Source organism: Astatotilapia calliptera, chromosome 6, assembly GCF_900246225.1.
Source record: "Astatotilapia calliptera chromosome 6, fAstCal1.2, whole genome shotgun sequence".
In the NCBI taxonomy this organism is placed as follows: Eukaryota; Metazoa; Chordata; class Actinopteri; order Cichliformes; family Cichlidae; genus Astatotilapia; species Astatotilapia calliptera.
In genome coordinates this window covers 23024512-23036718 of record NC_039307.1, presented here as the reverse complement: position 1 = coordinate 23036718, position 12207 = coordinate 23024512, and the positions used below count along the sequence as shown (strand labels likewise).

The following is a 12207-nucleotide window of genomic DNA, read 5'->3' as shown; positions in this document are numbered from 1 at the left end:
TGTTACAAAACTCAAAGTGTTGTTATTACAACTGAATTTAGTAATTCACCAAGAACACCGAGAGAACCAAGAAAAACTGTATTAAAGTTTTCAAGTAATTGTTTGCTCTTTGGGAATAGAAATACTTTAAAACATTAAAACAGAACTTAGTTGGAGACGATATTCTGTTTTTACAAGAAAATATTTAGAAAACATAAAACCTAGTTAATTCAGAAGATATTTATGTCGATAAATCAGGAAATGACTGCACTTCTATGAAACCTATGAACATTTAGAGAACTAGCATCGGTTCTGACTCCAACCATTATTTGTGAGTGCAGCTTTGCAATCAGCTACGTGACCATCATGTGCAGCATCTCCCCTCCCTCCATCCCTAGCATCACTCCCCTCGTACAGGCTGTCCTCAAAACCTCCAGTGGCGTTGCCCGTCTCGGTCTGTGCACACTGATCCGACTAGCAGGAGGAGGTGGGATCTATATGCTAGTTGTGGTAGTGGGCTAACAAACGACTACGTGCGAACCGTGCAGACTGCCAAGCTCGGTTACCACTCCCATAAGCGCTCTTTTTCTCTGGAAAAAAACTAAGACCGCCCGCCTCTGAGACAGTTATTCGCCACTGCAAGCTGCTCTCTTACTCATCGCTGATTTTGAATCAAATGAATCAAGAATCGTGATAACCACAACAGCCAGGAGTCGTGAACACCGCAGGCCGGGGGGGTTGTGTGATGAGATCGTCGCCCTACAGCGGGGATTTGGTAACGCAGAGATAAGACGGCTCTTTGCTGCCAGGACGAGTTTCGGTTTGGATCGACTTGTCGCCTTTTCTTTAAAGCCTATTAGAAGAAGCACGTTGTAGAAAAGCACGGCTACTACTGGGGCTGCTGGGGGGATCGCTGGTGAGTTGATAGTACTTTCTTTTTATTTTAATTAACCTGTTATCTGTAGCTGCTAGCTTACTGTCAACTGTTAACATCCAATGAGCCCAACTTGGTAAAAAGCACTGATGCTCCCAATTTAAGTTCAAAACCAGCCAAAACTAACAGTATTGCACTAAATTACTCTTCAAGTTATTATAAAACAACTTAAAATGTTTCAGGGAAATGACTGAATGTTCATGAATTTGTGTAAGTGAACTTAAATGGTTTTTCAGTAGTAAAAGAAAAGGGGTGGAGGGGGGCTGCTCACGTTAAGTAATGCTATGTCATTTGAAGCTATGGTTAGCCTGACGGCTACTAGCTTGGGAGCCCACGCCCAACTGGTCTCCTGTTCTTTAATGAGCAACAACCATATCATGAATGGCTCAGTTACACCACAGAGATCCCAGCCTCGTGTGGATAACAATACATAAAACATTATCTGTCTATCTGAGCTCAACGGCTGACCCAAAGTAAAGTAGCTCAGAGATGTCCTCCTATCTCTATGAAATTCCCACTTTGTGCTTATCGCAGTGGTCTCCCTCTCCCCTCACCCACCGCAGGTTAATCGTAAACCCACTTCTTCGCTGTATCGTGGATAGTAATAACCCTCGCGTGGTAGCCAGTGTTTCCGGTGTTGTGCCAAAGTAGTTACCCCCGTCAAAAATTGTTTCCCCATTCACGGGAGCGCGCAAAGTAGGAGGAGCCACTTGCCCAGCTCCGTTCTGTACGCTACTTGTCACTGATCTGCAGTCGACGCGATAAAGAGCAAAAGCTGGAAAACAGCAGACTCGATGAATTTAATATTAGTTTCGTGATATTGTAATGTGCCGTGTGGAAGACAGTTTACCTTATAATGTACACTGAAATAACCTGCTGGGAATACTTTGTCTAGAAAACGACTTTGATACTATAATACTGTAAAACCAGATGCGATCATGGAAACACGTCGCTCTCCAGTGAATTTACACTCGGTTTACACTTTGTAGCGAAGCTATCACGAATGAGTTTATTTGCAAAATCAATCTCAGTATAACCAATAAGTACAGTAACTTTGGAGAAGATGTCTCATTCACAGCAAAAGTTATGGAGGGATACAGATTTTATCAGGCTGTGTGGCATCGGCTGCCAAAATGTGTGCCCCCCCCATCTGTAATCCATATTGCCTTTGCCATCACAAAGGGTATATTTGCCAAATAAGTCACAGTATAACCAATAAGTACAGTAACTTTGGAGAAGATGTCTCATTCACAGCAAAAGTTATGGAGGGATACAGATTTTATCAGGCTGTATGGCATCGGCTGCCAAAATGTGTGCCCCCCCCATCTGTAATCCATATTGCCTTTGCCATCACAGAGGGTATATTTGCCAAATAGGTCACAGTATAACCAATAAGTACAGTAACTTTGGAGAAGATGTCTCATTCACAGCAAAAGTTATGGAGGGATACAGATTTTATCAGGCTGTGTGGCATCGGCTGCCAAAATGTGTGCCCCCCCCATCTGTAATCCATATTGCCTTTGCCATCACAGAGGGTATATTTGCCAAATAGGTCACAGTATAACCAATAAGTACAGTAACTTTGGAGAAGATGTCTCATTCACAGCAAAAGTTATGGAGGGATACAGATTTTATCAGGCTGTGTGGCATCGGCTGCCAAAATGTGTGCCCCCCCCATCTGTAATCCATATTGCCTTTGCCATCACAAAGGGTATATTTGCCAAATAAGTCACAGTATAACCAATAAGTACAGTAACTTTGGAGACCATGTCTCATTCACAGCAAAAGTTATGGAGGGATACAGATTTTATCAGGCTGTTTGGCATCGGCTGCCAAAATGTGTGCCCCCCCCATCAATAATGCACCTTGGCGTTGCTATCACGAAAGAGTTTATTTGGAAAATAAATAACAGTATAACTAATAACTACAGTAACTTTGGAGACCATTTGGTTTTTTAGACTTTTTAATTTAACATCTACATCTATATATGTAGATATGTGTTCTCGACAATGTGTGCCATAAGAACACTAGCTGTGGACCTTTAGTGTCAACTATGTACAAGCGAGACAAATAAACACATCTTCTGGTGGTGGGCTTTTCACGCAGAGCTGGTGGAACCACCGCAAACACATCTCACACTGAATCTGTAAAAAAATAAATAATTACAAATCCCAATGTTAAAATTTCATTTATGGGAATTGATCATAACATTTAGCAGTCTTTCTTGATGTCATTACCCATTTGTTGTCAGTTTCATGCTCTTCTTCCCCGCAGAAATGACAGATGTTTGTCAAGTCATCTGTTTTAAAAAGTGAAAAAATAGCACATAGAGTATACTACCTACTGCACTTATTACTTCATTCAAACAACTATATGGTTTGTTTCTACAGCCATCATGATGAAAATATTCATGATGTGAGAACACTGAATGGTGGAAAATGAGTTACCTGTCTCTAGGAGAAGAGTGGTGGCAATTTGCAGCCTGTGTGTGTTTATGGCCTTTTTTGTAGACAGAAAGTCTATTGACTCTTTTCGCAAGATCTTTTCAGCAAACTGAACAAGAGATTCGAAGATGACTAAATAGGCTAATATCGTAAATGTTATTTTATAGTAATTTGTTTCCTGTGAATCAATTTCTTTCTTTTATTGTGTAATTATCTTATATTCCTTTTCCTGTCATTAACATTTATTACAACACAACATTTCCAATATTCTCGTATATATGTATGTATTACGGTTAAGACTCGTACTTTCAATGCAAAGACTCCACATGAGGTAGCGTCCACTTGTTTTGGGTGTTTGACTGTGTCACAAGTCCATCTTGAGACGTTGCATCCTTTTTTTCGCATGAATGCCCTGAAAGACAAGTACAATAAAAACAAATAACATGTTTTAAAATTTTGGTGACACAAGAAGGTGAACAGTATGGAGAGCTTAAGTGTCTGTTGAACATCAAGTTAAGAACTGACCACATGTTTTGTTAAAATCATTACTTTTTAAAAGTCTACAACGCATTTCCGTGGACAATTACTTCTGCTTTTTTTCCCGTTTCCGCCCATGATATAGAAATCAATCACTTACACAGTACACTTTGAAGAGATGTGGAGGAGGAGCAAAGATGAAATTCACACATGTATAACCTATGTGAAATTATTTTAGACATTTGTCTGATGTTTTAGTGCTAAACCTCCGCAACACTTTATGCAACTACTAAACATTATTCTCCCCATGCTATATTTTCTAATGTAAAAACATCATCTCATACAGACATCAGGTCCTCAAATAAACATTGAAACATGGGGAGACTTCTCTTTAAAGGCAAAATTAACCCATAACACCACAATATCAGAAGGCTAACACAAAAATTCAAACCTGTTGCTGCTATTTTTTTAATTTTGAGTGCCAATTTTTTTTTAATTTTTTTTGATTGACATCATACTTATAATTGTCATAATAAACACATAAATAACAACAGCAACAAAGCGTTTAATAAAGGGTCAAAATAAATTTCAACATTTATCCTTACCTTGTTGATTCCAAACAATTTTGGATACCTTGTTTAGTTTCTCCGAGTGGATCAAGATACAGTGACTTCTTTTCTTGTGGGTAAATGACCTACAGTAAAATTATGTGGAGAATTACATGTAATAATTCAAGAGTTAAGATTATCTGCATGCCATGCATTTGTCTTATAAAACTGATTTGATGAATATTGTAAAAGCAATTATTTTTTTACCACTAATGTCCAGTGATGATGTTCATTTACAATTCCCAGAATGACTTCATGCTCCATGGGTTTGATCTTAAATTGAAACAAAACAATAAAAATATTCACTTCAGAAAGAAATGCAATAACATGTTGTTTAGAGTCCTTTCTTATTAAAGCAATTTATGATATATTATATATCATCCACTTATAAAGTACTGTGCGAAAGCCATGATTCACCCCTCATTTCTTTAACCTGTGCAAGAAGCTGGACTATCTTATATTTTTTATAAGTGGTTTTGCACATTACTTCCTCCAAGACTAATAAAGGTCTTTCTAAGGATTTTTTTTGGACATGGAGTTCATTTTCAATCATTTTCAATGCGATCCTTTTACCATCTGCAGAATAATGTTTAATGCTTTCTTAAGCCTCTTTAACAGTGACGTAAGAATCACTTGATAATAAAAAGGTACCTATTAAAGAGATGAAGCAGTGTTGATGATTTCAAAAGAGATATTAGCCCAAATGTTTGAAAATTTCAAATCAAGCATTGATTGGAGTGTGTACAAAAAGAGGAGGAAACCAGACAAGCAGAGAACAAAAGAGAACTGTCAAGTCTGATAAACTATCCACATCTACTAACCCCAGTCTCAATTTATTCTTTCAGCATAAGCTGTTATCCAATCTAAATCTGGATGTGGATATGATCAGAGGTACTTAAACAATACACACAAGATTCTTTCTAGAGATACCTACCTTGAGTCTTGGAGCTTTTCTCTTCCAAATGGCAGTCATTGAAAATGAATCAATGAATGCTGCTTTTGCTGAATTATGACGATTGCATTGTCTCACCATGATCTCAAGATATGCATTAATAGACTGCGAATACAAAATGTAAACATTTGTTAACTGTTGTCAATGAATAAAACACTGATAGTTGCATTGTTGTCAGTAAAGATCAATGTACCTCACTTTCCAACTCCATGTCTGGACCAATTTGTTGGATATCCCAGTAGAATAATTTGTAAGCACCAATTCTGGAGAGTAGAATGTGAGGACTCTTTCCAGCCCAGGCATCCATTATATCTACAAAAAGTAATGAGAAAAAGAGATAAGTCAGCAGGACTAAATGTAAATCAAAATTTCAAATGCATAATTTCTTATGTAGTTGTCTGACAAAAGACGTGTTTCAGGGTAAATACTTACTGTTTCAGGGTAAAGACGCTGATAAAATGGGCACATGGTTTAACATTGTATTTTGTTAAAAAAAAAAAGGAGAACTTAAATTTGCTTTTATTTGGGGGTAAAGTTACACTTACAATGTTCTACAAAGAAATTTAAATAAATTCATATTAATAAAAGAAAAGAAATTTAAATACATAGCAATAGAAATGCTCTTGCCCCCTATCATATCTTTTTCCAGCAAAAACACCTATTACAACAATTTTTTAAAATTATGTTTAGTTGCAGCTACATGACTATATTTTAAAATACTCAGGCTCAAGGCTTGCACCTGTGGCCTTTACTATTACATAACCTTTTCTGGAAAAATGTTATTTTTCTCCTCCAAAACTAGTTTTATTATCTGTAAAATAGAGTGTCAATTTTTGGGCTGTTAAAAGCAGCGTCTTAAAGAGTATTTGATCTTTCGAACTGTTGCTGGCAGGCAGTCATCATCACAACATTAATATACTTCTTGTAGTGGGCATTCTATGTCACTAGCAGCATATATGACAGCAATTTTGGAAAAGAAGAAAATGAAGAACATACACTACTAGTCAAAATTTGGGACACACCTTCCCATTCAGTGTTTTTCTGTGTGTTCATGCTTTTCATGCAGTGACAATCATCTTAGGTGACTACCCCATGAAGCTCACTGACAGAAGGCCTAGAGTGTGCAAAGCAGTGATCAAAGCAAAGGGTGGCTAATTTGAAGAATCTAATATATAAAATATATTTTTGGTTCTTTCATACTTTTTGGTTTACTACATCATTTGTGTTAGGGTTAGTGCTCCATATGTGTCCATTCATAGTTTTGATGCCTCGAGTTCTAATCAACAATGAATCTACAAAATAGACAAGGAAATTAAGAAGCAACATTAAAATGAAGGTGTGTCCAAACTTTTCACTCTTAGTGTACATCAGATGTACAATATCAATCATGAACATTCTGGGTTACACAACAACAAAAGAAAGATTCACAGTTTTGAAGGACTCACTTTTTCATTTGTGTAATTTTACACATGTGGCTTACATCCTTTTACAAGTTTTCTATAATGTTTTGCCCCATGAATGTTTTTTTAAAGCATTAACATATTGTTAAATTTAAATATTCTGTTAGGAAATATACCTAACAAAATCTTTTTAAAGGTGTAAAATTTCCTATGCCATGATCTACAGAGTAATGAAACAAACACTGTCATAGGAACAAAAGTCCTTTTTTAAAAAAATAAAAAAATATTATATTTATTTACATTTCTCTGCAACTGTTGGTTCTATGGTTTGTGCTGTAGATTGCTGGGCTGTAATCTGTGGAGCTGAGGCTTGTGTGGTTGTAGCATTTGGAGCTGTGGTCTGTGAGGCCTGGTCTGCTGTTATGGTCTTTGAGGCTGGGTCGGCTGCTGTTTTGGATTCGGTTTGTAGAGCTGTAGCGTGTTCTGGTGCTGTAGCACTTGTGGCTGGTTCTGGTGGTTCGTTGTCTTTCTGTGCTGTTGCTCCTGACTCTGGTTCTGATACCGTTATTGGTATACCTTGTGGAACTGGAAATGGATGTTTAGTTTGAACTGGTAGTGATGTAAGTGATGCCATTGGTGCTGTAGCCTGTGTAGCTCTAGGAGGAGGTGCTGGTGCTACCGCCACTGGTGCTGCTGTAGCCTGTGAAGCTAGAGCAGATGCTGGTGCTGCTTGACCTGGTTGTGCTGTTAGTAATGTGGCTGCTGTTTTCTTTAAACCCCGGTGTGGCACTCTTGGCATGCGGTCTTTGCTTAACTTTAGTTGGTCAATATTTACTTTTGGAATGATTGTCCCATTGGAATCCTGAAGATCTGCACTTTTACCTTGGATTGCTGTAATAATGTAAGGGCCTAAAAAGTTTGCTTCAAGTTTCCCCCCTTTCCTCTGCTGGCTTCTTATGTTAGCTCTTAAAACTTTGTCACCAACTTTGAAGACGACATCTCTCTTCATCATTTTTATTTTGCCCTTTGTTTTTTCCTGAGCTTTGACCACGTTGTCCTTCACCAGTTCCAACAGTTTTTGATGCTTTTGAATGTCTTCCGACACCTCCTCCTGCCCCACAATGTCTTCCACAGTCTCATCAACCTTTGAATCAAAAGACATGTCTATCATTACTATAATTTGTGTAAGATACACAGATAATACATAAAAGAACTGAGAAATACAGTGAAAATTTACATTAAGTGTCTTTGGTAAGGTTTTAAGACACAATGTATTTCTGGCAAAGCTTCAGTGTATCCTGGGATTGATTGGACATGAAGAAAACTGTTATTGAGGGGTGGAACAATCCATAGAAATATTCAGTGTTGTTGTCCTTTTATGGCAGTGACATAGCATCCATTGAAACTGATCTGCCTGCGCCTCAAAAACTAAAAAAGTTTCATTGTGTGGGATTTCCGTGTAGTTTGTCACAGACAAAAAGACATACCATGAACTCTTCTGGGATTTCGGAAGGATAGCGAGCCTCTCTGCCGAACATTAGGTAGTAAGGCGAGTATTTGGTGGTCACTTGTTTTTTAGTTCTGAGTCCAAACATTACAGCATCCAGGTACTCATCCCACATTTGTGGTTGGTTGCCAATGACTTTACACAGGGCTCTGACAATGAAAGCACATAGAAGACATTCATATGAAAGATCATTTACAGTTTTTAATAGTTTAATGTCATGCATTAATGTTTTGTTTGAAGGGAACCCCCATAAATGTATAACATGTACTCCAAGAATTTACCTCTGGATGGTGCCATTCATTTTCTCCACCAGCCCATTCGTTTGAGGGTGATAGGGGGAGCAGAGGCTTCTTTTAATTTTTAACAGTCCACAAACCCTTTTGTTGAGCTGCAAAATAAAGTTATATACACTGGCTATAAGCACATTACAATAAGAATTTAAATAAACAGCTGTCATACTAATATCTCAACAACAGATTTATAAAGACCAGAAAATTAACCATTTTCAAAAAATTATTCAAATATGAGTTCACATATTTTTGCCAAAGACTAAAGTACTTACAGAATTGACAAATTCTTTGCCTTGGTCAGTAAGAATCCTTTTCGGGGCTTCGAACTGGTGGACGAATTTTATGAGACAGTTTGTCACTTCCACGGCTGATTTTGACTTTAAAGGGTATGCTTGTGGCCATTTTGTAAAATAATCAATAAAAACACATATGTATTGATGTCCATTGTTGGTTTCAGTAAGTTTTCCAATGAGGTCCATCCCAACCAGTTCAAATGGCTGAGAGACCTTAAAAAGAAAATCATAGTTAAGTTAATAATACTGAAATTACACAGAATGCTAGTCTACTGTTATAATTTTTTCAAGTATATAATCAGTAGGTTTCTAAGCAATGAAAACATTGTGTGATTAAATGTGATTATTTGCTATGGTCGATGACTAACCTTTATCGGAATGTATTCTGCTGGTTTTTTAATTGTTGCAGCACTTGCCTGGCAAAGTGCGCACTGTGAAACCTAATCAAAAATAAAAGCAATTCAATAACAAACACAATAGTTGATGATCAAGGTTTACATAACTTATTTTGAGAGATACAGAAACATTGCTGTGTTCCTCTTAAAATAATTTAGCTGTAGTTGAATTACATAGAGTTTGTTTTGGAGTACCCACCCAATTATTGATGTCGACTGACATCCCTGGCCAGTAGAACCGCTTTGAAATGGCTTCTCTTGTTTTTGTTTGCCCGCAATGGGCCCCAGTAGGACTGGCATGAAAATCTGAAAAAATTGTGTTTGCCTCATCAGCCCCACAGACTACCGTTGTCTTTATGGTTTTGTCTGTGCCTTTGTAGCGCCAGTAAAACAGCTGCTCCCCTAAACATAAACAAGAAAATAGAAAAGTTTATTATAGCTGTTTAAACCACGACAGGTCTATATGTGGTAAAAGTCATGACAATACATCTTGAATGTAATGAATCAATTATTTATGTGATATAATTTGGGGGTGACTATTGGACTGGTTCTCTATATTTATGACAGTATGACTACTTCAGAAACCAAAAAGATTATGCCACACACAAGACTGTATTACTGATACTAAAAAAAGTGATGGGTGTGTAAAGTAATTATGACTAATGGCCTTCAGATATCATGGATTTATTTTTAATACAAATATCAATTCGAAGTAGTTTAATTCCAAATTTCCTGCTGTCAGTAATTTTCCACATATGTAATTTAAAGACATAAAGACATAACAGTGGGTACACCTGCGTAAATGGGTGTGGCACATACCACTCCAAAAGTAATTACGACGTAATATATTGTAGTTAAGCTATAAAAGGACAAAAACAGTTCTTAGTTAACGCTGTCTAATTAATAGCAAACCTTAAAACTTTTACTTTAATAAACGCACATGTGCCTATTAACCGGGGTTAACTAGGTCAAAGAAAGGTCAAGCTAATTAAATCGGTTAGTGCAAATTAAGACTACACATTATGCCATTGTATATGTATTAATATATATGTATTGATGACATTTATAAACGCTACAAAGTTGCAGTTATTACCTTCAATGTCGTAAATAGCAGCTTTTCTTCGGAGAAGAAATTTCTCTTTCTTCGTGAAAAGCGCTGGATACTCGCCTTTCAGTTTATATGCAACCAAAATCTTGTACTCGTCTGGTTCCATCCTCTTGTGGTGTTTGTTATTTTCGAAAACAAATTGTAATGTAATCTTTTAGTTAGCTCAGAGGCACTCTGGTTTTCGGTTCGTGCGCACAATGTGAGCTAATTTGCATAATTGATTAGGAAAACCCACGTGACCGGAGATTTTGGAAAAATTTGACAATGTCGGAGTCGAGTAGGCCTACGAAAGGTTGGCCAAAACTAACTTGCCAACTTTTGAAAAGCCCTGTTACTTACAAAGACGATAAATATATATATTTAAATGTTGTTTTAAATTTTATTTATTTACAAAGAAAAACTCTGCCAATGTGCATCATCATAGAAAGGGGGGGGGGCACACATTTTGGCAGCCGATGCCAAACAGCCTGATAAAATCTGTATCCCTCCATAACTTTTGCTGTGAATGAGACATGGTCTCCAAAGTTACTGTACTTATTGGTTATACTGTGACTTATTTGGCAAATATACCCTTTGTGATGGCAAAGGCAATATGGATTACAGATGGGGGGGGCACACATTTTGGCAGCCGATGCCACACAGCCTGATAAAATCTGTATCCCTCCATAACTTTTGCTGTGAATGAGACATGGTCTCCAAAGTTACTGTACTTATTGGTTATACTGTGACCTATTTGGCAAATATACCCTCTGTGATGGCAAAGGCAATATGGATTACAGATGGGGGGGGCACACATTTTGGCAGCCGATGCCATACAGCCTGATAAAATCTGTATCCCTCCATAACTTTTGCTGTGAATGAGACATCTTCTCCAAAGTTACTGTACTTATTGGTTATACTGTGACTTATTTGGCAAATATACCCTTTGTGATGGCAAAGGCAATATGGATTACAGATGGGGGGGGGCACACATTTTGGCAGCCGATGCCACACAGCCTGATAAAATCTGTATCCCTCCATAACTTTTGCTGTGAATGAGACATGGTCTCCAAAGTTACTGTACTTATTGGTTATACTGTGACTTATTTGGCAAATATACCCTTTGTGATGGCAAAGGCAATATGGATTACAAATGGGGGGGGCACACATTTTGGCAGCCGATGCCATACAGCCTGATAAAATCTGTATCCCTCCATAACTTTTGCTGTGAATGAGACATCTTCTCCAAAGTTACTGTACTTATTGGTTATACTGTGACCTATTTGGCAAATATACCCTCTGTGATGGCAAAGGCAATATGGATTACAGATGGGGGGGGCACACATTTTGGCAGCCGATGCCACACAGCCTGATAAAATCTGTATCCCTCCATAACTTTTGCTGTGAATGAGACATCTTCTCCAAAGTTACTGTACTTATTGGTTATACTGTGACCTGTTTGGCAAATATACCCTCTGTGATGGCAAAGGCAATATGGATTACAGATGGGGGGGGGCACACATTTTGGCAGCCGATGCCACACAGCCTGATAAAATCTGTATCCCTCCATAACTTTTGCTGTGAATGAGACATCTTCTCCAAAGTTACTGTACTTATTGGTTATACTGAGATTGATTTTGCAAATAAACTCATTCGTGATAGCTTCGCTACAAAGTGTAAACCGAGTGTAAATTCACTGGAGAGCGACGTGTTTCCATGATCGCATCTGGTTTTACAGTATTATAGTATCAAAGTCGTTTTCTAGACAAAGTATTCCCAGCAGGTTATTTCAGTGTACATTATAAGGTAAACTGTCTTCCACACGGCACATTACAATATCA

General features: G+C 37.7%; 2 protein-coding genes across 3 annotated transcripts in view; one reads left to right on the top strand and one right to left on the bottom strand.

Annotated features, from left to right (window-relative positions):
- Positions 1–403: 403 nt before the first annotated feature.
- rnf24 (ring finger protein 24) overlaps positions 404–12207 on the top strand; it is a 39765-nt gene continuing 27961 nt past the window's right edge. Inside the window, exon 1 of the mRNA XM_026171176.1 lies at positions 404–895. The gene's annotated coding sequence lies outside the window, so the exon portion shown is untranslated. The remainder of the gene's footprint in view (positions 896–12207) is intronic.
- On the bottom strand, positions 907–10812 carry LOC113024268 (uncharacterized). Of its 2 annotated transcripts, XM_026171170.1 has the most exons (15): positions 10373–10812; positions 9479–9681; positions 9253–9324; positions 8864–9097; positions 8583–8689; positions 8282–8450; positions 7095–7938; positions 5588–5706; positions 5377–5499; positions 4650–4715; positions 4440–4528; positions 3664–3769; positions 3361–3466; positions 3151–3212; positions 907–3057 (listed from the first exon to the last, which is right to left on the bottom strand). In XM_026171170.1, exons 1-15 carry the CDS (start codon positions 10491–10493, stop codon positions 2965–2967), a joined length of 2514 nt encoding a protein of 837 aa, XP_026026955.1. In that variant the 5' UTR covers positions 10494–10812; the 3' UTR covers positions 907–2964. The 2 variants fall into 2 exon arrangements, with proteins under 2 accessions (XP_026026955.1, XP_026026956.1); XM_026171171.1 differs by lacking the exon at positions 9253–9324.

Excerpts from the sequence above, each read along its gene's own strand:
- LOC113024268 (XM_026171170.1), bottom strand. The coding sequence starts at position 10,493 with ATGGAACCAGACGAGTACAAGATTTTGGTTGCATATAAACTGAAAGGC. Across the intron at positions 9,682-10,372 it reads TGCTATTTACGACATTGAAG|GGGAGCAGCTGTTTTACTGG; the intron begins GTAATAACTGCA and ends GTTTATGTTTAG. Across the intron at positions 8,451-8,582 it reads ATGAATGGCACCATCCAGAG|AGCCCTGTGTAAAGTCATTG; the intron begins GTAAATTCTTGG and ends TTTCATTGTCAG.